Source organism: Stenella coeruleoalba (genome assembly GCF_951394435.1).
Source record: "Stenella coeruleoalba genome assembly, chromosome: 4".
NCBI lineage: Eukaryota > Metazoa > Chordata > Mammalia > Artiodactyla > Delphinidae > Stenella > Stenella coeruleoalba.
The window spans coordinates 116,667,979-116,694,314 of record NC_137149.1 but is presented as its reverse complement, the minus strand read 5'-3'; the positions used below and the strand labels follow the sequence as shown (position 1 = coordinate 116,694,314).

General features: G+C 31.9%; 1 protein-coding gene across 3 annotated transcripts in view; it reads left to right on the top strand.

Moving 5' to 3' along the window:
- The window catches only part of RBM46 (RNA binding motif protein 46), a 43,939-nt gene extending 18,795 nt beyond the window's left edge, over positions 1-25,144 (top strand). For 2 of the 3 annotated variants that reach the window (XM_079921053.1, XM_079921054.1), the window contains 2 exons: positions 16,683-16,742; positions 23,175-24,221. In XM_079921053.1, the coding sequence (XP_079777179.1) occupies positions 16,683-16,738 (56 nt within the window). In that variant the 3' untranslated portion in view covers positions 16,739-16,742; positions 23,175-24,221. The other variant, XM_079921055.1, reaches the window with a different exon arrangement.
- Positions 25,145-26,336: the final 1,192 nt, after the last annotated feature.

The following is a 26,336-nucleotide window of genomic DNA, read 5'->3' as shown; positions in this document are numbered from 1 at the left end:
TTAAGGAGTCACAGTCTGCTGAAGAAGGCAGAGACACAAACGCTAAGCACAGGTTATTTGGGGAGTACAGAGGAAGGGGACGCCTCCCACCTGATCTTGGTTGTAAATCTTGAGGAGAGTTTATGGGCAGAAAGGGGCACAGTATGAGCAAACACCTATTAGAAAAACAGCGTGATGGTGACTTAATGGCAAACATTTCTGTATAGCATTTGCTTTGGTGATTTCAGTGAGATTTTAAGAATTAGAAATTGAGAAGATGTGGACTTTTAGTTAACTGAAATTTTATCAGTCCTGCTTTTTGAGACTTTGAAGATTTTTTTTTTTTTTAGTACAACTGTGTTGACTGTGCTTGCTTCTTCTCTAAGTAATTTTTTTCTTAGATGAATCCATTCTGATTTGTGTGGACCATTTTATATGTGAATATTCATCTTTTATATCTTCTGTACTTTCTTCAGTATTTATTTTGTGTCTGACTTGCATATTGCTTCTCATATTTTGACTTTGTAATAACAAACATCATCAGAAACTAATTTTTTTCTCATCATTGAGTGCTAAAATATTTAATATATATATATATTCTAAGCATGATAGCCATTGTGTTTGCTATCTCTTTAATATCATTTAAAGATTAGGGGATTAGGTTTTGATTTCTGTTATCACTTGTAAGTTGGTTGAAAGTTACTGAAATAGAAGACACAGCAGGATGAAGGTATACTATTCTGAGAAGCTTTAATCTGAAAAATAACTGGTGCTTTTTTCTTATGAGCTATCATTATTTACAGATTGATGGGCAGAAATGAAAAAATAAAATTTTGATTTAAAAAATTTGCCAATAAATTGCTTTGAAACAAAGAGAAACCTTCTCTAGTTTTTTTAAATTTAAGAAATAATTTTAGAAGACACTTAAGCTAAGTATAATATAATGGTTATATTATAGTGAAATTTTATTATAAATAATTAGAAGAAAAATAATAATACTTTTAGAAAGTTATTCTTTCCAGTTTTAATTATAGATCTAACTTTTATACTATTTCACACTTACATTTTAAAGAACAAAAATAATTTGCTGAATTTGCTTTAAAATTCACCTAGTTATGTAGGATGAGCACCAGCATTTTATACACTGATTTGTTTTCATATGACCAAGTGGTGAGATGAAAATTCCATTAACTCAACTATGTTTCTTTGACCCTCTGAGAGGGCCCAGTGTTCATGAAAATGTGTTTCTATTCCTCTTGAAACTTACAGTTTTTTTTCCTGAAAGATCATCATCTGGTATTACTCATAATTCTTATCTTACTAACACTTGTATTAACAGACCATAATTGTTACGGAGTTGCTGCTGTGAGAGGAGAAGCTTAACAGAGTAATGAGTAGTCAAGTAAAAGTAAAAGAAGCTGTAGTCTCAGCTGCCAACAAATTGTGACCTTGAAATGGGCAATGAATCATTTACTCTGTGGACCTCAGTGCCTTCATCTCTAGAGTATCAGGGTTTTAATTGGTGACCTCTAAGGACATTTTTATCCCCCAAATTATGGTTTTGTTTAAAATATGACAAAAATTCTATGAAGTACCAAAAATAATACTTGAGTTTTTTTTGTGTGTGTACTGAGATAGATATTTGAATTAAAAATAGTTTAAAATCAAGAGCTACTTTTGTAGGAATTAACTCTTCTCAGTTTAATATTCCTTTCTTTATATATAATAATTCAAAGCTTATATTTGTCCACTTCATAGCAGAACAACTAGATAAAAAAAGAGTCAGTTACCTGTTTCATTTTCATGATGACAGGTAATTACTTTTTATTTCTTTCCCTGAATTTGTCAATTAATTATAATCAAAACCAAGATTTTATAAAACAACCTAATTACTTAACAGTTTGGAAATTAGTTTTCTTTTTGTAACAGAAAATCTAGGAAAATAATGATATATATTAAAACATATCATGTGACCAGTATTTGTTCCATAGTTATGTTATTAACTGATGAATGTGATCATGTGATTTCATTTACTTTATACATTTATTTAGTCATGCTTGATCCTCTGTCCTACAGTTTCTTAGTATCTTTGGTTAATACATTCCTAAAATATTTGTTCTAATACACTAGCTTTAATAGTAGCTACAGCTATTTAATTTATAAATGTAATGTATGACATTTTTATTTAATATTTAAAAAAATCATGGTTTGTAAATTTTCGCCTGTTGTATCAAAGGCCACACAATAAATTTTGCATGTGCATTCTTAGATATCAGCAGCAATTCATAATTTTGCCGCATGATGTCCCCTAAAATATTTTTCAGTGTGGCTTTAAAAGGAATTTCAATGTTGTATTGATTTTTCTCTCCTCTAAGGCTTACTTATTTTGGAGGGGTTTAGAATAGTGAAAATCTATGTAGAGGTTGCACTATCATGCTTTTATTTCTGTTTCCTGTTTAATATTTAGTAGACAGTAATTGCTTGTGCTATAGAATGAATGGACTAGTGAATGGAGATGGAAAATGTTTTGGAAAAACGGTTTTACTGTGATGAATTTATTCAAGTGATCATCTGTGCTTTTAACCATTTTAAGATTATTCAATGTGAGTTGCTTCCAGGCCTTTTGGTTAAGATTAAATTAGTCTTAAGTATTGTTAATCTTAAGTATGGTTAAGTATCTACTTTTATTAGTTAATTTCAGATATATTATCTATCCTAGAGCAATTCATCCTCTATCCTAGAAGGATACATCCTCTATCTAAGATCTGATAGTGCGTTACCTCTAAGAGGAATGCACGTCCCTCTGGAGATTCAAAACAAAAGCAAACAAAATTAAAAAAAAAACTCTAATTAGAATCTCTAAATTGCCAAAATGTTAATAACAACTTGGATTTTCTTGCCCTTAAATTTGTAATATTTGGTTAAAGATCTATTAGTTACATGTGGGCCATTTCTTACAGCAAGTGACATTTGAGCTGTAAAAATGGCCTGTATATTGATTTTTATATATATATAATAATTGACATTTTAAGAAAATGATCTATTTGGCTAGCTGTATACCTTCCTGCATTGCTTTTACTAAATATAATCTACATACCACCCTGATAATGATTTCTACCATAAATGTATTTATAACTTTATGTTAAAAAGCATATAGGAATGCAGTCATTAGAAAACACGTCTGTTGTAATTGTATTGCCTGATAATTTGATGAGTATATTCTGAACTCCCTCATTTCTTACATGTTTAAACAGTATAGCTTGATTTTTATACACAGATTAATCAAGAATAAACGTGAATAAATAAACATTGTAAACTAGGATGTACAACTCCAGCTTCTTTTATACAGTAGTTATGGTGACCTTCACTTTTTCTTTTGCATATTTGATTTCCTTTCATTATATTTTCTAAGGATGTTATTTCTAGAGATACTTCACGCTTTTTTTTGTAATCCTGTTTTATAGGTGGATTGTTGTAAGACTACAAGCCCATGAAATTAATTTTTTTCTTGTTACCTTTGTTTCAACATACATGTTCCAGTCTGCTTGTTTACTGGCCAGATTAGGGGGTAAACAGATTTACAGCAGATGTGCCATATGTGTCTATGGCTTCTTTTTCTTCTGCTGCTATGTCAATTTTTGGTCCAAAGGTGACCAAATATGTAGTTACAGATTTGTGAAAGTGCAATTTCCCCCCACTATCCAAGTTAGAGCATTCCTGTGAAACATTTTGTAGGCTGAAATGGCAATAAAGCGAAGAAGCAGTTACCTTAGGACACATCTTGCTAACAGATGGACAAAATAAATCAAGGTAAAGCACAAACGCTCACAGACACAGTTCAAAGCTATGATGGCTTGATGTTGAGGCACTGATGTAGTTCTGGGGGAAGGATCTTGGCCATACCAGTCTGGGTGTTCAGGCTGCATGCTGCCTTTATAACGAAATTGCTACAAAACAAACCCTGAACGCTATTTTTGCTTTTTGCCTTTTTTCATAGAAGGGAAAATCCTCTTTGGATTTCTTTTGGTTAGCAAAAACAGATACTAATGTATGGTGTAAAGTGAACTTTTGAAAAGTGGGGGATACCTGTATTGGATAATTTGGGGCACAGAATTTAAAAGGTTCCAAGTGAGCCATTATGATTCTTTGAAAAACAGGTTTAAAATTGTATTCTGCACTATAAAGTTATAATTTTTACCAAAAGCAAAATAATTCAAACAGAGAAATGTTTACTCATTTAAATGTCTCACTTGTGTGTATTAGGTGTCTACATATATTTCTTTGAGAGATCACAAATCAAGTTTCCTTGAGGGATTCCTAGGTGTAAAATTTAGATATATCAAGTGTAGGAATAATGAAGATATCAAATCGTTGGAAAGTTAATTTCTTTTCTCTTAAGAACTAGAGGGAAAGAGGAGATACTGAGCAAAAATAGGATTACTTACCCTGTGAAAGCACTCTTTTGGCTTCTGAGGGGGATTTACAAATATGATGAGATAGCTGTGTTTGTTTTTCCCTCTTTATTTCTTTAAGTCTATGATTTACTGACTTGAGATTTTTAAGTGCTTGTATTGAAATGCGTTTAGGATATCTGTGACTCTCTAGGATATCTGCTCTTTTTTACAATCATCTATTTCTCATTTATGCACCAGTGTCCTTTTTAAACCTCACTTTTCCTGATTTTTAAAAATATTTGCACTTTATTTACTTGCTTATTTATTTTTATTTATTGTGGTTTATGCCACAAGCAGGGAGTGGCATGTTACTGAACATGACTTGGGAAGGAGGATGAACAACCTTTTTCCATCAGTCGTCTGAGGCTTTGGCAAGTAGACTGATATCAGCCAGTCTTTGATTTAAATTGGTAAATAAGGCAAATTTCATTGCCTTGAGATTTTATCTGAATTTTTAGGCAGTAATGATTATTTTCAGTTCTTTTAGTCTGATGTTCTATTTTTAAAGTTTTTATATGAGAAGAAAATTTTCTATAGTCAACTAGCAAATATTTATGTTTACATATGAGGTATGAATAAATTGAAACTAAATAATTCAAATGTTGCCTCATTTATTTAATTATATTTATCCTGGGATGCTCTTTAAAGATGTAGTTCATTAATTCAGGGAATTTACATACATTCTAAAGCCCTATTATAAAATCCAGGTTAGGAGAAAGATTGAAAGATGTTCAACTTCCCCTCAGCTCAGTTTCTTTTTGGGGAGAGATAGCATTGTCTCATATCGATGGGGCAGGCTGACCTAAGCAGAATATTAATCTTACCTTTCTCTTTTTTTTTTTTTTACATGTGATGGGCTATCCACTGTAGTCCCTGCTTCACTCCCTGAAAGATATGAGGTGGCTTATTAAAAATAAATAAAATACGAAAAGATTCAAATCTTACATTGAAGGAATTGAGGCAATGCGAAATTATGAGTAGGAAAATAAAGCCAAGCAAAACTAAACAATATATTGTTTAGGGATGAAGGAATATATGACAAAACTATAAAGGAAAGCAAGAGAATGGTTAACACTTAAAAATTAGGATCATGATTACTTTAAGGACTAAAAGGAGAAGTTGGAAAGGATATAAGAGAGACTTCTAAGGTATTGATAATCTTCTGTTTCTACACCTGAGTGGTGAGTGCATGTTTTATTTTTAAAATTATGTTGACTGTACATCTATATTTTATACATTCCTCTGTTTGTATAACATACTTTTATAATTAAAAAAATAAGGTGACAAAGAATGAAAGTCAGCCAACCAACCAATAGTAAAAACCTGAATTATTTTGTCAAAACCACAATGAGTCATTCTACTCTAGAGATTGTCAGATTAACATACATACCCTGGAAACAATATGGGTTTGAATTGTGCTGGTCTACTTATATGTGGAGTTTTTTCAGTAGTACGAGATCCAAGGTTGGTTGAATCTGCAGATGTGGCGGGCTGACTATAAGTTATATGCGAATTTTCAACTGCTCAGAGGCTCAGCACCCAACCTCTGCATTGTTCAAGGGTCAACTGTAACTCAAGGCAAAACTGGAAAGTTATGTAGTATTCAGACCAAATAATTTTATTCTGCTCAGCCTATATCTGGAATGTTTTGTTTGCTTTTGGGCACCAGCATTTAATTAAACATTGGCAACTAAGGAAGACTTAGAAACTCTGTAATAAGAAGTTGGGACAGTGAACAACTGAAATATGTAGATCTGTTTAGTCTGTAAATATTAATGCAGTATTTACGGTGGAATATGATTGCTGTCTTCAACAGCTTGAAGAGCTGTCACATAGAAGAGAGACTTCAATATGAAGCTCCAGGGGTTGGAATTAAGTCTAATAGAGGAAATTTTCAAGGAGGTAGATTATGATTGAATATAATGCAGAACCATGTAAGCTTTTAAACTACTAAAAGCTCTGTACAAAAGGAAAAAAAACTTTACTTTTTTAACATTTATTTTAAAATTTTAATTTTGTAATTGAAGTATAGTTGACTTACAATATTAGTTTCAGGTGTACAGCATAGTAATTTGATATTTTTATAGATTATACTCCATGCTAAACTGATATAAAATGCTACTATATTCCCTGTACTATACATTACACTTTTTTTAAGTGTACATTACACTTTGTTTTATACTTAGTAGTTTGCGCCTCTTAAACCTGTTTACAGTGTTAAGTAAATGTATGGAGGCAAAGCAAGATTCTTTACTAGACTATTTTAACTCAGAATTATCTACTTTAACACCACGTGGAGTGTATTAGCCTTGCTATTTTGATGCCCTCTGAAAAATTTGCCCTTTTTCACACTTCGATTTAAGAAAGTTTTAGAATCCTTATTCTTATCATATGTTTTTGTTATTATTGTTTTGTTTTTATTCAGTTTTTGTTATTATTCAGTCCTGTAGGCTTAATTATTTTCATTTGCAGTTTATTAGCTGGCTGATGGTTAATCCTTGTTAATATATATGTTCATGCAACAAATATATATTGAACACTGTGCTTTATATGAAGTCCTGAGGATCACTGTAGTGAATCAGACACGGTTGCTGCCTTCATAGAGTTTACATTGTATTGAAGGAGACAGTTATTCAGTTACATGTTCTGATAAACACTCTAAAGAAGTATGGGGTGTTATGAGAAAACATAATTGCATGATCTGACCTAATCTGAGATGAGAGGGTCAGGAAATAGTACATTGCATTTTAGAAAGAATTACAGCAAAAGGAAGTTCAGTACTTTAAATTTAGTATAGCATACAGGCCACATTGAATAAAAGAGCATGGCATTCAGAGCCAGATTTCCTGGATTCACATCCCAGCTTCATTACCTACTTGGAAAAGTTACTTTAACCTGTCAGTACTTCAGTTTCCTCATCTGAATGTTAACAGTATTTATCTCATAGGGTAATTAAATATATTAAGTGAGTTAAAATTGTAAAGGGCCTACAGCAGTACCTTTTATATTGAAATATGCTATATAAGTATCGAAGAATAATACTTAGAAAACAAATCCAAGACAACAGATTTTTCCAATTATTTATAATAATGAATTTTATTAGTAATAATAATAGTTAAGCTTCTTTGAGCACTTACTGTATGTTAGGTACTGTGCTTAATGCCTTTACATGATACTACATTATTCTGTCAATTCTTTGAGGTACTATAGATATTATTTTAATGTCTTCACTTTCTTTTTTCTAACAAATGAAGAAACCAAGGCTTCAGTAGATTGAATAATTTGCCCAGGATCCCCCAGTTGGCTAAGAGGCTGTGCTCTTAACTGCTGTTCTTTGTTAACTTCACATGATCCCAGTGAAAAACTAATGTCTAATGTTAAACTTTTGATAACAGGCTGTGAACTCATGGAATATTATTGGCAAGTTATTCTTCTAAAACTTAAAATATAGTGTAATGGGCTTTTGTTTCATACTTTATCTCCTTTTCAGAGACAATTTTATTTCTACTAGTCCAACAAACCCATATACCAGACCACTCCATGTAGTGTGGACCTAGGACATCTTTCTGAATCCTGGAAGAATCATTCTGAGCTACAAAGATCTTGTGAACATAGCTTGTTTACATTGTAGCTTTGAGATTTTTAAGTTTACTCTAGGATAAGCATTGCCAGCTGATGGTATATGTGTCAAGGTGGCAGAAGATATGTGTTTTTTTCCTCCATTAGATGCTAGGCAGAATTTCAAATAGGCAAAGTTTGTCTACGTCTATTTCATGGTCTCTTGTTGCTTGGTATTCTCATTTTGCTTTGTGATTATACTCCAAACGTCTCATTTTGTAATTCAGCAACATAATTTATCACTCCAGTTAGGTCTGATTATTCTTTTTCATCATTATTTCCTTGCTCAGGAACCTACAGTGGCTTGCCATTGTAATGTAATAAAGTCCTCTGAACTCCACATTCTCCTGTTCAGGATGCTCTGTTGTTTGGCCCCATCTTACCTAACCATAGATAATACCTCTTGCTTTGATTATCTGAACTTGCCATGCTCATTGGTGTTTCCAAGCTTTTCCTAGTGCTGCTTACTCTGCTTGGAATATTATTCTACTTTTATCTGCTTTATCTGTTATACAAAGCTTTTCTTGGACATTGTAACTGAGAATGATTTGTTCTTTATAATATTACTCAACAGTTTAGTAATTTTTATATTACTGTTTATTTACTATTATAAAGTTTTGATCCATTAGGATTATAAAGCCAGGGGACTTTGTACATATATTTTTTTAAATTGTTGTTTTTATGTCCTTCATTTATTATAGGTCAGTACTATCTCCTCCTTTAATACTCAGCATGTGGTGCTTTTCAAATAATTGAAAGTGATCTACATTCTGTAAGATTAAAAGATAAAATTCCGAGGAAAGATAAAGTTTGGCAGTGCTTTGAGCAGAAAGAAGAAAGGATTAAAAAAGAAATTTCTGAGATATAGAGTTGGTAGGTGCAGACACACAATCAGATTATGAATGGTGTTTAACAGGATGATATATATGTATATTTCACTGAAGTAGAAATGAACAGTAAATAATTTTTAGAAGACTGATAAAGTGTTTTAAAATAGTGAAACCTTTGAAATATAGACTGAGTCGTGGGTTATTTTATATTGAATATATAGATATGTATTGTGTGTGTCTGTATGTATATATATGAATGAAATTTGGATATTGGAAGAACAGGAGAGTATGGTTGTAGTAGTTGCTTTTAAATTATCTGAGAAAAACTTCATGTTTTTATCTCTGTCAACAAAATGTAGTGTAGAATATAATGGATTGTATTACGTACAATATTATTATTTTAATGAACATTATGATAGCTTTGTAAGTTCATTATGTAATCTACAGTTCTATTTAGTGCCATTTGTTAGGACTTCACAAGTGGAAAATAATTGGCAATAGCTTATTGTGTATTATTTCTAAACTTAGTTTATATTAGCATTGCATTTCTTCATTCTTCTACACAGGTATAGACCTAGGCGATGGAGTTGTTTCAGTTTAGTTTCCTAAAGGCAGGAAAAGCCCTGAAAATTCAGGATGCTGATATAGCAGTCTTATTTGGAATATACTGGAATCCTGTGCATTTAGTCATTTTCTATTTTCAGAAGAAGAAATAGCAGTATGACACATCCGAGAGTCTGAAAAACAGCTTTTCATCTTCATACCATTTACTATAAAATGTATATGGAAATCTTCTTCAAACTGAAACCAGTAAAATCTTCAAAGATACAGAATATACTTGTAACATTTAGTTTTAAGTGACTTTTAAAACTTTTCATCACATCTTTACAGAACAAGTCATAGTTCTACAGTGTCGTGTCTTCATGAGTATAATGAAAATTAGAATCCTAATTAGTGGAAATTATACATAGTTTATCATTCTTTTGGCTCTTATTCCTACATAGCAGAAGAGTAAAATAACATATCCAATGATTTCAGTTTTCAGAAAACAAGATCCTGTCTCTGACCTTTGAAGTTTAATGTATCCTATTCTTATTCTTGACTTTCAATATACCTTTTCTTTTCCTGGCCTCTTCCTGTATCTTGATTACTGAATAATCTCATTCAAAATAATTTATCGGAATATATGTCTTTTTTTAAAGGAACAACACTAATAAATGGCAAATTAAACTGGACTAAAGCACCAGTAGTAACCTTGTGTTTGATATTAAACTGAGGTTCTGCTGATAGGTTTTCACCATCTCTTCTGTATATTTATTAACAGAAATGTAATTGTCCTATATCAGTAATTGAACCCAGCATTTTTTTCCTGTTGAACTTGATTTCATTCAACTTAAAGATTAACAGAAAACTAATTCTTAAAACCCCAGGTCCAGGTGGTAACCTGTGAAGGCATTTTGGAAGGAAGACTTGTTCCATATTTAATAGTAATTCCATTTAGCATCTCTACTGAAAATCAATCACCATTATAGTTTTTTAAAGTTACTTTGAATCATTTTTCTTTTATATCTTATTCTGTATTGATAGTAACTTTATTAAGTGGTTTAATTTTTTATAATTATAAATGATCAGCTTCTCATGTGTATGTGCTAATTCCTCCTTTTTATAATTTATTACATTACATACAAACAGAAAAGTGCACAATTCATAACTGAAAACTTTGTGAATTGCCACAGAGGGACCACATCAGTGTAACCACTAGGTGAAGATATAAAATATCAATCAATACCCTAGAAGCCTCCTTTGTACCCCCACTCAGATATTACTCTCTCTGTTCCCAAGGAAACCAGTCTTCTGACTACTTCTGTTGTTGAAATTTGTACAAAATTTTGTAAACTTTTGTCTGGCTTATTTTGACATTATGTTTATGAGATTGGCCCATGTTGTTGCATGTAGCAGTACTGTTCATTCACTCTCATCAATGTAAGGATTCAGTCGAAATCATAGAATTTATTTGCTGTTTCTGTTAGAAATTTGAGTGCTTTCAGTTTGGGCTGTTTGAGAGAATGATGCTGTGAGGATTTTTGTACATGGTGTTCTTGCATGTATTTCTGTTGAATACATAGGAGTGAAAGTGGTAGGTCATAGTTTTAAAACTTGAGTAGATAATGCCAAACAGTTTTCCAAAGTGATTATACCAATTTACACTTTATTAGCAGCACATGGGTTTCAGTTGTTCCATACATATCCCTGTCAATACCTTGGGTATTATCAGTCTTTTAATATTGAATATTCTGGTTAGTATATATTGCTGTCTCGTTGAGATTATAACTTCTATATCACTATTTAGTAATATTAGTGAGCATCTTTTAATAGGGTTATAGGGCATTAAGATATCCTCTTGATGAAGTGCCTCTTGATTTAAGTCTCTTGTCCCTTTATTGTACTGGGTCATCTGTTTTTTTTCTTTATTACTTAAGATACAAGCCCTTTGTTGGCGATAATACTTTAACAGATACCTTCTTCCACTTGTGGCTTACCTTTTACTCTCTTCATGATACTCTTTGAAAATAACAGAAGTTCTTAATTTTAGTGTGGTTCAATTTATCAGTCTTTAAAGCTAGTGCTGTTTGTACCCTGCTTAAGAAATCTTTGCTTACCTTGAAGTGATAAAATAGTCTCCTGTATTATCTTCTGGAAACTTTTTTTTTATCTTTCAAATTTAGTGAGGTTGTGAAGTATGTATTGTATGTATGTGTGTGTACACACATACACATATTTATATACACATACATATATATATGTCTTACTATACATTCTGTATTCTCTTCCACTGATTGATTTTATTACAGTGTGTTAATTATGAAAATCTTAATATTTGGTAGAGAATATCTTCCCAACTTTTTTCTCCATAATTATCTTGACTCATCACAGCCCTTATATTTCCACATGAATTTTAGAATCAGATTATAAATTTTTACCAAAAAAATCCTACTGGGAATTTGATTGGAATTGAATTGAACCTGTGGCTCAATTTGTGAAGAAATGACATTTTCATAGTATTGGGCCTTCTGATCCATGAAAATTATAGATCTATCCATTTATTTAGACTTTCTTTAATTTCTCTAAACATAAATATTTGTTTAAATATCTCCTACATTTTTTATTAGATTTATTCCTAGGTATTTAATGTTTTGCAATGCCGTTGTAAAAGGGGCCTTTTCTATTTCTGATTGTTCCTGTTTATATAAACACAATTTATTTTTTATGTATTGAATAAAACATTTGAGTATAATGGTTTGTTTTGGCTCTACATTATTTAAAATGTTTCTGTATACACAGTCATGTCAATTGCAAATAATGAGAAATTTTGCCTTCCTTTCTATCCTTATACTTTTCTTTTTTCTCTTGCCTTATTGCACTGGCTAGAACCACTTGTCCAGTCTTGAATACAAATAATGATAGAAGGCATCCTTGTATACTTTCAATATTTCTCCATTAAGGTATGATGTTTGCTGTGGTTTTTATTATAGAAGCCCTGTATCACAGTAAGAATAGTCCCTTCAAGTCCCTTCCTAGTTTGTTAAGAGATTTTATCACAAATGGGTGATGAATTTTTTCTGTATCTATTTAGATAACTATATCATTTTGTCTATTATTCTTTTAATGTGGTGAACTGCATTGATTGATGTTTGAATGTGACATCAGTCTTGCATTTCTGAAATAAACCCAGTTTGGTCATGGTACATTATCCTTTTTATGTATTGATGAATTTGATTTTTGATACTTTCTTTAGGATTTTGTATCTATGTTCATTCATAAGATTGGCCCATAATTTTCCTCATAAAAACATTAGGAAGTTTTTTCTCTTTTACCATTCTGTGGGAGAGTTTGTTTAAGATTGGTGTTGTTTATTTTTTGGATATGTGGAATATCATTTAAGAAGCCATCTTAGTTTAGAGTTTTCAGCCTTTCTTTTATTACACTGTATGCATTTCCAGGCTACAAATTGACCTTTTAAGTGTGGTTATAGCTGCATCACATATGTTTTGATGTACTTTATTTTTATCATCATCTTTTTGAAAATATTTTGATTTCCTTTCACGAGTATAAATTTCTAAACATATGACGTTTTTTAGTTATATTGTTTTTATTTTACTATGATTGGAAAGTATATTATGTATCATTTCAGTCCTTTGTCTTTTGTTTTTTAATGACCAATTAAAGTAAATATTTCATGCCTGCTTAAAAAGAATGTGTTTCCAGTTGTTAATTGCTGTGTATTAGTTTGCTAGGGTTGCTGTGACAAAGTACCACAATCTGGATGGCTTCAGCAACAGAAATTTATTCTCCAACAGTTCTGGAGGCTAGAAATCAGAAATCAAGGTGTTGTTGGGGCCATGTTCCCTCTGAAGCTGGTAGGGGAGAATTTCCTTGCCACTTTTAGCTTCCAGTGTTTGCCAGTAGTCCTTTAGTTCATTGGCTTATAGATGTATTACTCCAATCTCTGCCTGTGTTGGATATGGTTATTTTCTCCCTGTGTGTCCCTGTGTCTTTACGTGGCATTCTCCTCTCTGTGTTTCTCTATTCCTATAAGGTTATCAATCATAGTAGATTAAGGGTCCACCCTACTCCAGTATGACCTCATCTTAACTAATTACATTTGCAGTTACCCTATTTCCAAATAAGGTCACATTCTGAGGTACTAGGGGTTAGGACTTCAATGTTTCTTTTTTGGGCACACAGTTCAACTCATAAATTAGGCCAAGTTTACTAATTATATGTATAAATTTATTTATCTTTCATGTTTTTTTGGCCTGCTTATTCTATTACTATGAGAGGGTCATGAAAATCACCTACTATGACTACAAATTTATCTTTTCCTCCTTTTGTTTCTGTCAGTTTTTGCTTTTTATATTTTGAGGTTGTGTATTAGGTGCATAGAAATCTAGAATTGTTATATTTTTCTGGTGAAGTGTACCTTTTATTATTATACTGTGTCATTCTGTCTCTATCACGCATCCCTGCCTTAAAGAATACGTTTTCTGATATTAGCATAGCCTTACAAGCTTTCTTTTGATTAGGGTTGCATGTGTATTTTTTTCTATATTTTAACTTTTACTTTCCCTGAATCTTAGTCTTAAGATGAGCCCAATATATGGTTAGGTTTTGTTGTTGTTGTCGCTGAAGTTTGTTTTTGTTGAAAGTCTGTGTTTTGAGTTTGCTCAGCTTGAACTGAATATACTTATTGAAATGCTTAGAATTAAGTCTGTTGTCTTGCCATTTGCTTTCTATTCCTTGTTCTGTGTCCCTATTCTATTTCCCTTTTCTCCTTTCTTGCCTTCTTTTGATGGATTATTTATTTGCCCTTTTCTCTCTTCTTCTTTTAGCTGTATTAGTCATAGAGTCTTTATTATCCTTTTAGTTATTACCCTGTAGTCTCCAACATGTATTCTTAACTCACTGAAATCTAATATTAATTACTGCTTTTATTCCATTCCAGACAATGCAAGGACCTTAGTACACTCTTAACTTTTAAAATTTTCTCTTCCAGTTTTGTGTAGTGTCTTGATATTTCTGTATGTCTTTAACTTATATGTTTTAACTCCCCACCTACCAAATTATAATAGTGTTAATATAGATTAGTATTCATTTACCATTTATATATCATTTCCTTTGCTCTTTATTTCCTCCTATGTGTCAACTATGATTATTTCTTTATTCTGCTCAAAGAACATTTCATTTGTGTTTTCTTTGGTATGAATATACCTATGACAGGTTACCTCAGTTTTGTTTGCCTGAATATGTCTTTAATTCACCTGCCTTTTGAAAGGGTATTTTTTACTAGATCAGCAGTTACTTTCCTTTAATTCTCTGAGCTTATTAATTCCACTCACTGTCTTCTGGCTTCTGTTGTTTCTGTTGAGAAGTCAGCTATAATTTGCTTATTACTCCTTTATTGTAAACCTCCCCACCCCCCCAGCTACTTTAATATTTTCTCTTGTGATTTTCACAAGTGTTACTGTGATAGACTTACGTGTAGCTTTCTTAGTTTTTATCTTAAATGGCACTTTCACCACTTCTAAAATCTGTGGATCAGTGTTTTTCACTTGTTTTAGAAAGTTCTAAGTGATTCTCTTTTCATGTATTGCTTTTGTCCCATTTTGTCTATCCTTTCTATTCTTCCAGTTATACATTTCTTCCAGTTATACATTTCTTAGACCATTTTACTGTATCCCATTTATCTACTATGTTCTTTCTGTTCTTTTCCATTCTTTTGTATGTTTAGTTTTTTGTATTTTCTTCAGACCTATCTTTTGGTTCATGAATTCTTTTTTTCATCTGTGTCTAGCATAATAAAACCATTATTTGAATTTATTTCTCAGTTCTAAAATTTCATTTGACATTTTTTTATGATTTACACTTTCCCTCCAAAATTTTCAGGTTTGTTTTTTATTTCCTTGAGTATATTAGTCATAATTATTTTAATATCTAGTTCTGAAAACTTTATCTACATTTCCTGTAGATCTGTTACTGTTGACTTTTGTTTCTTGTGCTTTTAGGTCACATTGTATCTCTTTATTTGATTGGTTCTTTTCGATTGAATTCCAGATATTGTATATGAAAAAAGTGAACGTGCTGTTAACTTTATTCAGAGAGGATTTATTTTTGCTTCAGAAAGGTGACCAAAGGACTGGCAATCCCACATTGTCTTAATCCAGGCAGGGATTGAGAAGATTTGAATTTAGTCATCATTAAAGTTGGTCTACTTCTGGTTCAGTTTTATTCACGGTTCCAGACTTGCCTCATCAGTAGCTCCTCAGTTCCAGTTTTTGTCCTCTTGTCCTCAGAAATTTGTCTGTCTCTTGCCATCTTCCCTTGCCTTTCAGATTCTTTAGAATTGGCCAATCCTCCTAGGCAAAACACACCTCCAGAAGACGTGCGCACCTCTTTGGGTTTCTTGTCTAAGATCACAGTCCCACAATTCTTCAGTCTTGGCCATTCTCAGTGCTTTCATCTAGGTAGTTTTGCTTTTAATAATTGTCTAGGTGTTATAGTTCTCACTGGGTGGGGGGTTGATTAAATTACCTATTTCATTATGTAAAACTCAGAAAATACTGTGACTGTTTTTTCTGCTGAGTTACCTTCAAGATGGGTATTTAAAAATCTATAGTTTTATGTGGATCATCAAACATTTTTCATTTGTTCATACTCTAATGCAGTTTCTTAGCATAGCTTTGGATATACATTCCTATGAAGAGAGATCCACCAAAATGGATGGATGTCCAGAGTTGTACTATATATGGCTAAACTAGGCTTCTAAAGTTTAGCTGTTAATAACCCAGATATTTTTTATGGTATTATTTTGGCCATTTATTTCTTTTTAAGATGGAAAGAAAGGATATTGATATTTTTCAAATTCACTTAGATTCTTTGGCTATCCGCTTATCAAAAATTGGGCAATCTCAGTTGTTTTTAAAATCCTTTTCTTATTTTATTGGTAGAGTAGTACTTCTTGGAGAAACCAACTAATAAGGACTTAATTTGTATAGAAAGATATGTTTTTTCTGTTAATGTATTAACTCATAATTTTCATTCCAAAATCAAAATACTGTTCTCTTTGTTCATCTTTGTAGAACTTCAGAAATAACTATCACTTTTTTCTTTTCCTCTAAATTTATTTTCATATTTACTGATCAAATACTTTTAACCTAAAGTTATCAAGGATTCCATGCACTTCCAAGATAAGGGGTAACATCAATCTAAAGACTCAATTCTTTTCTGTCTTCACTGCTTACAGACAGGGAACACAGTCTCTTCAGCCTGGACTTATGTAGAAGAATTTGGAGAAAATAAACAGGTAAGAAAAAGTCTCTTAGGAATATTAAGTGATATATTTAGTTTCCAGAAAGCCAGTTATAAATTATTCTTCTTATGGTTTTAAGAAGAAATAGTTAAAATTTTTCAGTGAAACCTTGTGAAAATGTTTAATTATTATAGTTTTGTTAATTATAGATGCATTAAGCAAAGTTTTAAAGAGTTAAACTGACTTCTATATTTCAGGTCTTCTGAAAACTTTTAACATGCTAGTGTGTACATTGTGAACCACCAGGATGGCAAACAGTATTAAGGTGGATGTAGTTGGAATGAGTGTATTATAAAGTAGATTACCCAGAATTTCTCAAACTTATTTGAAAATGGAACTCTAGTTTTTTCAAACTTACTAAACCAAAATTATTATTGATACAATTTAGAATAAAAGTTATGTTTATTAGGATTCACTGTTTAGTTTTTCCAACATGGTACTGAGAAGGATAAGTTTTAGTAGGAAGCTAAAGGTAGTTTATAATAAGTTTGAGTAAAGATTATTACTATCCAAACTCCTTTTTACATGTAGAGGCAAAAAGAATGTTGTAGTTCCCTGGGTAGTAATCCATATGTTCTTGAGTAGGTTACAATCCTAGTTTGCTATAGCTTGGATCATAATTTTCCCTCTCATAGGCTGCTCTTTTATTCCTCTTTTTCCAAAATGGTATAGAAACTAGCATGGAAAGGAATTTGATGTTAATTCAATCTCTTAATACAAAAGTAGCAAACTGGAAGCTCTTGATATGATTTGTTTGGTCTCTTCAGTTTTTTGAAAGGAAAGCAGCTGGGTTTCATTTCAGTACAAATAGCTGGACAGCATTTGTTTTATATCTGTTCCTTTTTGAGTTCTTCTTTTGTTTGTTACATCTTGGACTCTGAAGGCATTTGAGTTTGTAATTGCTGTGTTTAATGTGTTTTAAGAATTTTTCTGATTTGTTTTTAATGTTTTCCCATTATATAGTATCCCTATTAAAAGTTCTTCCCAAACTGATTTGCCAAGTTGTTGAGTGAAATAACTGTTTCTATGGTCAAGTTTGGGAAGAACCATGTACTATGTATACTCCCCTTGGAAATCATAATGCATGTTAGCATCCTGAATAATTGCAGTAGCAATTTGTTTAGCTGTTAAACCCATCTTTCCTAAAATTTTCCCAATGTTTTTTGGCCTAAGGGATTCTTGTTTTGACAAGGTACTTGAATTGTGTGGGATGTAGTTTGAGAAACATTTAAACTAACCTAGAGAAACACTTGGGATTTCTTTATAACTTTTTTGAGGTATAATTGAAATACAATAAAATGCACATATTTAAAGTGTACACTTTGGTCAGTTTTGCTTTATGTATAAGTCTGTGAAATGACACCAAAATCAAGAAAATAAACATTTCTATCACCTCTACTATAATCCATTCCTCCTACTCTCTTTCCTAGGCAACCACTGAACTGATTGCTGTCACTATAGTGACATTAGTTTGCATTTTCTAGGATTTCAAACCCCTGTTTTTGAAGTTTAAATTATAATCTTTAGAGATAATTTAGAATGAAATGGCTGTAATTTCTTAAAAATAAAAGTACTGATATCTGACAAAGTATATGTTTATGATTGTTATACAATATTGAAGTTTCAGAGTAAGAATTTAAAATCCAAATCACTCTTTCAAAATTATATGGGAAAATACATTGTAAATTAAAAAACTAATTTAGTTGAAAACAGAAATAGATGATTTTTCCCCCAAAATTGAATCTGAAAAATATAATCATCTAGTAAAATCAGAGAACTAATTAACTAGAACCTTATAAGGAAACAGTTATAGACAATAATTTTCTTATCCAGCCACCTGTTGCTAAGATTATCATACTCAAACCCTCCTATAAATCATCTTAAAACAGAAATAGTGGCCTGAGTTACCCTGTGGGCCTAGTCTTAGAAAAAATGTTGGTCATTGCCCATCTACTTTTTGCCCTTTGCTGTCAGTCACCTGATAGGAAAAATTAAGTAGACAATAAAAATACTTTTTAAAAATTGAAGTAGGGAAAGTAAATGAAGTAAAAATGCCAGTAAATTTGATAATACTAGTGTATTCCAGCCAAAAGTATCACTTAAAAATTTATAGTTAATGATTTTTAAATATTTCATAGGTTATAAGTTGCTTAATAAGTACCAATACTGAAAATTCTTTCCTCTGCCTTATAGTTAGCTCTTGGTCTTCAGTACTGGGAGAAAGTACAAAATAATAAATGATAAATGTTAATAATATTCTAATACAGATGATTTTTGTAAATCTCTGTGTTTGAACCCAGCTGTATTTTATATTCTGGATATGTATAATAAATACTGTTACCAAAAACTTGTTTTGCAGATGAAATTCAGTGGTTCAGTAAAAGAAAGTTATTGAGTTATAGTTATGACTCTTGGAATGTTAGAAATTGAAATAATAAAATGGTAAAATGAAATTTTTTCCAAAATTTTTATAAAGATCTCATAGAAATCTAAAGAAATACTTAAAATATGTATTAAGGTGGGAAATGTATTTCATAGGTTAAAATATCAGGTGCTTCAAACCTTATACATTGCTGTTGGAAGTGTTAAAATGGTACAGCTGCCTTGGAAAATATTTGGCAATACCTCAGAAAGTTAAACGTAGAGTTTACCATATGACCCAGCAATTCCATTCCTAGTTATTTACTCAAGAGAATTGAAGACATATGTCCACACAAATTCTTGTGCATATTATTCCTTAGCAGCATTATTCCTAATGGCCAAAAGGTGGAAGCAACCTGGATGTCCATTGACTAATGAATAGATAAACAAAATGCAGTATCTCCAGACAGTGGTTATAAAAAGGAATGAAGTTCTGATACATACTACACGGATGAACCTTGAAAATATTATGCTAAGAAGCCAGTTAAAAAAGACCACATAAATTATATGATTCCACTTATATGAAAAATCCAGAATAGGCAAATCTATAGAAACAGAAAAATTAGTGGTTGCTGGGTCTGGTGGAGAGGGAATGGGGGGCGACTGCTAGTAAGTACAGAGTTTCTGTTGAGGGTGATGAAAATTTCTGGATAGTGGAGTTTGGTTGCACAACTTTGTGAATATACTAAAAACCACTGAATTGTACACTTTAAAAAGGTGCATCAAAAAGAGAGGGGGTGGGTGGTGAAGGTAGAACTCAGAGCTAACAAGGAAAAGAAAAAAACCAATTATGAAGAATTTACTTTCTAATGGAAAATTAGTTTAAAGAATATATGGTCAGAAACAAACTAAAAGAAAAAGATTAGTATGAGAAAATGGTTTCAACTGAACTCACTTTAAGGTCTCTATTAAGGGTTTCCCCCTCTTCATATGAAACAAAAGCAGCTAGAGGATCTGTGATGTTCGGTCAAGAGGTGTAAGAGAATTAGAAACAAAAAAGGGACACACAAGAAGAGAGTAAATCAGTATATATCTATTGCTTAGTTTTCACTGAGGAACATATTGGTGGTATTCATCTCTTGTGCTGGACAGAGAAAGGTAGGAGACCAAATTATAATCGCTGTAGAGGCGGGACTGGCAAGCAGATGATGAATGTGCTGCCAGGCTCTGCTCTTGTGCCCATGTCAGATGTGGCGCTACAGTTACTACTCACTTTCTTGCTCATTCCAGACACAGCTTCAGAATCCCTTGGAATCCAGGGTCCTTTTAGCGATTACTGCTTGATTCGAATTGGCACTTAAGGTTAAGCCTATTTACTAGTCTTAATATAGGTCAAAGTTATTCTGTAAAAATGTGTCCATTCAACATATAAATATGAAATTTTAGAGGATTTGATCAAAATGTTATCTCTAATAATTATATTAAAGCGTTAAAAGGGCCTTTTCTTCAAATGAAGTGTTACATAAAAGTTCAGCATATAAAGCAAGGGAATGCAGAGCTGTGTGAATTTAAGTGGGAAGTGTGGGCGTGGGCAGGCTCAAGCAGAAGCCAGGTAGCTTAGAGCACCCTCTACTTTATTTCTCTCCCCCTACGCACAACAACCTTTTGAAACGCTTTCTCTCAACCCAGTTTTGAGAAGATTGCCGGAGTAAAATGCTTGATCAAGTGGAAATAATACTTTCCTAGGAACTGGGAAGCCTAATTTTTAATTTGTTTTTTTCTCCATTTAACTGTGGGAATATGGAACAGTCACTTAATCAACCATCTTTTGTCTGTAATATTCTTCAGTGAAAGAGGTGGTTTGAATTAGAGACTTCCGAGGACTCAACCTATTGCTATTTAATATTTTGATTTAAAGAATCTAATTAGTCAAAAATTTTATTGATCTCAGTGGTAAAAAGGCAAAACCAATAAGAATGATCAAAAGGCTTGAACAGATACTTTACTAAAGAAGATGTTCAAGTGGTCACTGAACACGTTATTAGTCATAAGGGAAATCCAAATTAAAGCTAAAATGAGATACCATTCATATCATTGGAAGAGCAATGATTAAAAACACTGGCAATAACAAATGTTGGTGAGGGTTTGGAGCAACTGGACCTCTCATATTTTATTGACGTGAGTGTAAAAATGATCACAATGCACTGTTCGGCAGTATCTATCTCTAACCTACCACCCAGCAATTCTACTCTTAGTTATTTACCCCAAAGAAATGAAAATATGTATCCACAAAAGGACTTGTATAAGAATGTGCATAACAGCTTTATCTGTAATAGTCAAAATTTAGAAACAACCCAAATCTTTATCAACAGGTGAGTGTGAGTGGATAAAGAAATTGTAGTATATTCATTCAATGGAATACTACTGAACAATAAAAAGGAAGCTACTGCTACATACAATATGAATGAATCTTAGAAATTATGTTGAGAGAAGACATAAAAAAATACTTTAAGAATACATTTTATATGAAGTCCAAGAACAGTCAAAACTAAGCTATAATGATAGAAATCATAAAGTGGTTGCCTCCAAAGAGCTCTTGACTGGAATGGATGACGGGAACTTCTAGATTGATGGACATGTTTTATAACTTGTTTTGGGTGTTGGTTACATAGCTTTATACAGTTTTCAGAACTCATTGAAATGAACACATAGGATGTATGCATTTTATTGTATGTAAATTGTACCTCAGTTTAAAAAGTGTTAATTAAGACAGTTGAATAATTCTCAGTGTAAAACTTAAATTCTGAAATTGGCTCTGTATCGTTCCCTTAAGAAGAGGGGGGAAGGGGAGTAATATCCCAGTCTGAGGCAGAAACAGTGGGATTGAAGAGCTAAGGATGTTCATTGGGAAGAAAAAGCAGGGGTGGGCAAGTAAGTATATGTTAGGAATTTTAATTCATTTGTTAATTTGTGAATCAGTGATGTTTTCTGATTTTTATTGTCTGTGATATATAAGTTGTATGTTAGGGGAAAGCATGGTTCATCTAGGTTTATCTCACAGTTATTGTCTCAAGTTTGACATGTATTATATTTTCTAATCACCCAGATGTTTTCCCGAATATATTTAGATTCTTAACTTGTAAAAAAAATATTTTTGAAATGCTTATAAACATCTGAAGTTTTTCGTTTCCTAATCTTTGTAGTATTAGGGGGAAATTTTTTTCTTGATTTATCCTCTGTGAATAAAGTTATCAAAGTGAACTTTTAATTCTATACTTTAATTTAGTCTCCTTAAAAATGTGAGAATAAAACAGTCCATTAGGGTATTTGTAAATTGAAGGTTTACATCAGGGGAATATCAGAAATACAAATTTTCAGACCTGATAAGCACTCTGCTAGTAGCCAGTTGTCTGTCTATCTTCTTTGTGAAATCTCCTGAAGATCTCTTTTTTATCCACATTTCATGAGTAGGCTGCATTAGATCTTGAATGAATATAAACCCAAAGTGAAAGTGATTTCTCTGAAACCTACATTTCCCCACATACAGAAGTGTAAATATTTAAAGATCTGTTCTTCTAAATCATGTTGTCTGTACCACACTGTTAAAATTTGAAAGAGCTAGTTATATATACATGCTTAATAAGGAATTTATTGTATTTGTGTGATAACGTTTAGAAGAAGAGTATCAGAACTTTTTTTTTTTAGCAATTATTTGAATTATCAGGAACACTAAGGTTTTTGTTTATACTCAATGCCATAACGCTTCAGGCAAAGTGGATCCTTGAAGAGAAGAAAAAAAGTTCTCTAATGCCTAGAGTTATCCTACTTTGGGATATTAGAAAAGCAAATGGTGTCAAAGTCATTCCTTATCCAGTTTCAAAATACTGAAAATATTTTGAACTGTATGCCTTGAATGTATTTATGTTTTCTTGGAACAAACTGCTTGTATTGATCTTATGGTACCATTAATAAAAATAAAAAGGTTATAAAATTATTCTAATTAGAGTTTTACAGTGCTAGAAATTAAACCTATATTTAACTGATTTTTTTTTTTTTCTTAACTAGGTCCTTTCTGATGTTGCTTGAGCTTATTCTCCTGCAGTTGATCTTGTTCCTGTTGGCTTAATATTAAGTCCTATGACAATACTAAGTTAATATTCATTTTTAGGCCTCATTTATAGCACCAGGAAAATATAGAAAAAACTTTACCTGTGCATTAGATGACCTAATTTCTTCTGTTCTTAGAAACACCATACCTTTTATAAATAATCACTTCATAGTCATTTTCACACCCTTGGCTTACTCTACACCAAAGAACATAGTTGAGTTTTTGGAAAGTACAGGATTTGCAAATTTGGTCTTTAGTACTCACACACATCTATAAACATTATAACTAATGAAGCAGGAAATTATTCATACATAAGATGAATGTTTATTGTGGAATAGTATTTCAAATGTTGGTTTCTAAAGAAATAATTTGGTTTAATTTTTGGATTTTTCTGTACTGTAAGTTGATAATGGTTTCTTGAAGTTTATTTTATAAAGATGATTCATTTTACTGTTTTATGGTACCAGTAGGATTCTAATGTTAAATTGGTTTGTGGGGTTATATAAATGTTTACATTAGTATTTAAATAATGAAATATTAGACAATTTTTGCAGTCCAGGGGTAAATGTGTCTGCTGGTTTGATACCTAATACAGTTTCAAAAAAGAAGCAAATATGAATTCACTGTTTTATATCTTTTCTTCTTGGACAATCCCTTAGTGTCAGTACCAAATTTAAAAGGAGTTTCCTTGTGGATAGAGCAAGAGAAATCAGAGGTTCTCTTTTTCGGTGATCATAAAGACACAAAACAATTAATAGATATCCAAGAATGCATTCTAGTAAGATCTCTGAAGTATTGTGTCAGTGAAAGTTTACGTAATACTGACTGATGAAACTATCAGGATTTGCAGTGCAGTGAATGCTGAAACAGTCTTTACCAGCAATATAAGATTATCAGGATTTTGAATGTTAGAACATTATGTTAAACTGTGATTATAGTTTTAATGCTTTGTCTCTTTGAATTAAATTTGTAACCATAAAGATGTGAAGCATAATTGTTATGTATTTATTTACAGACTACAATTTCCGTCGCAGCTCAATAAATAGTCTTTCCCCTGTTAGTGCTACCCTCTCTTCTTGGCCTCCCAGCCTGCTTCCTTACACTTCAAGGCCTTATTCTTATCCAGGCTATCCCTTGTCACCAACAGTATCACTTGCTAATGGCAGCCATGTTGGACAGCGGCTATATATCTCCAATCAAGCCTCATTCTTCTGAAGAAAATATTATAAATAGGAGTATGAAAGTTTCCTTGTAAAACATGCAAATTAAAATACTGTTTTATTTTAGAATCGGGTTTGTACATTTGGTTTTAAAATGATAATTATATATTTATTTCAACATAGTAAATATCAGTCACAATTCAGAATAACCTACCATTGTAAAACTTTTAAAAATGCTAAGTTTAAAAAGTTACTTAGTGATTTCTCTTGATAAAGTTATAACAAACTGCTGTTCTTTTTAAACTTTTGGGATTTTAAATAACTTCTGATTCCTGAGTGGTCAGTAGAACCCAGAAGTTTTCATTGTAACTTTGCTAAATAGAGTTTCTCAAGTATTAAAGCACTTGCAGACAATGGTTACACTAGATTTGATTACCAAGGATCACTATCTGTATTAGCGATTAGAACAATTATATAAACAGAAGCATCTAACTATTATGTAGAAAGAAATGAAGGGCAAAAAGATTAACATGCAGATTTTATGCAGTACTAAAGAAAAAGCAATCTACCATTGTGGTCCTTGAAAATAACTATAAATATTTTAGTTAATTGTTTGTTGTAGAAATACATTATAATTTTGCTGTTAATGTATTTAAGGTTTTTATAGTTATGCTCCATTTGTGTTTTTGATATTCACTGTATAGTTCTTTGAGTAATAAGTGTTACAGTTTTTAATGTTGAAATCATGTGTTAATTTTTGTACTTGAATTCAAATTCTTTGACATTAAATATACAATGCTTCTAACATGCACGTGTTTCACTTTTGTTTATTGGTATGCACAAAAAAATTATCTCTCACAACCGCTTTGACCTTCTGAGAACAATTTCCCCTACTTGGTATACATAGGCTCAGTGTCTTCATTGGGACCAAAGCAAAGGATACTGCAGAAAGAAAATTAATAGTTTTGTGAAACATAACAAAAGTCCTTTTCAGGGGCCAATAGAAATACTATTTTCATGAACCCAGTGACGTTTCCTCCATTTTTTATGAATAATTAATGAATCCAGGTTATTTGGACTGTTTAATAGTTTAGCAGTATACATCTGTAATCAGTTTCTAATGATGGTTTGCATAATTTGTAGAGACAAAAATCTTCCCTCTTAGAATACCAGACATTAACTTTGTTGATCAACTCATTGTATGGGGTATAGGGTTTTCATTAATAGAATATGAAATAGTTGCATATATTTCTTCTACTAAAGTTTTTTCCAGCAGAAGTTATTGGAGAGTAAACTAGTTTCTTTTTTCATAGAGTAATCATGGTTGTAGGTTTTTCCCTTTCATCACTTTAAGTATATCTTGCCACTCCCTTGTGGCCTGTAGAGTTTCTGTTGAAAGGTCAGTTTATAACCTTGTGGGGATTCCCTTGTATGTTATTTGTTGCTTTTCTCTTGCTTTTAATATTTTTTCTTTGTGTTTAATTTTTGTTAGTTTGATAAATACGTGTCTCTGCATGTTTCTTCTTGGGTTTATACTGTATGGGACTCTTTGAGCTTCCTGGACTTGATTGACTATTTTCTTTCCCATGTTAGGGGAAGTTTTCAACTATAATCTCTTCAAATATTTTCTCAGACACTTTCTTTTTTTCTTATCCTTCTGGGATGCCTATAATTCGAGTGTCAGTGTGCTTAATGTTTTCACAGAGGTCTCTGATATTGTCCTCCATTCTTCTCATTCTTTTTTCTTTATTCTGCTCTGAAGCAGTTATTTCCACCATTCTATCTTTCAGCTCTCTTATCCATTGTTCTGCCTCAGTTATTCTGCTATTGATTCCTTCTAGAGTATTTTTAATTTCAGTTATTGTGTTGTTCATTACTGTTTGTTTGCTCTTTAGTTCTTCTTGGTTCCTGTTAAACGTTTCTTGTATTTTCTCCATTCTATTTCTGAGATTTTGGATC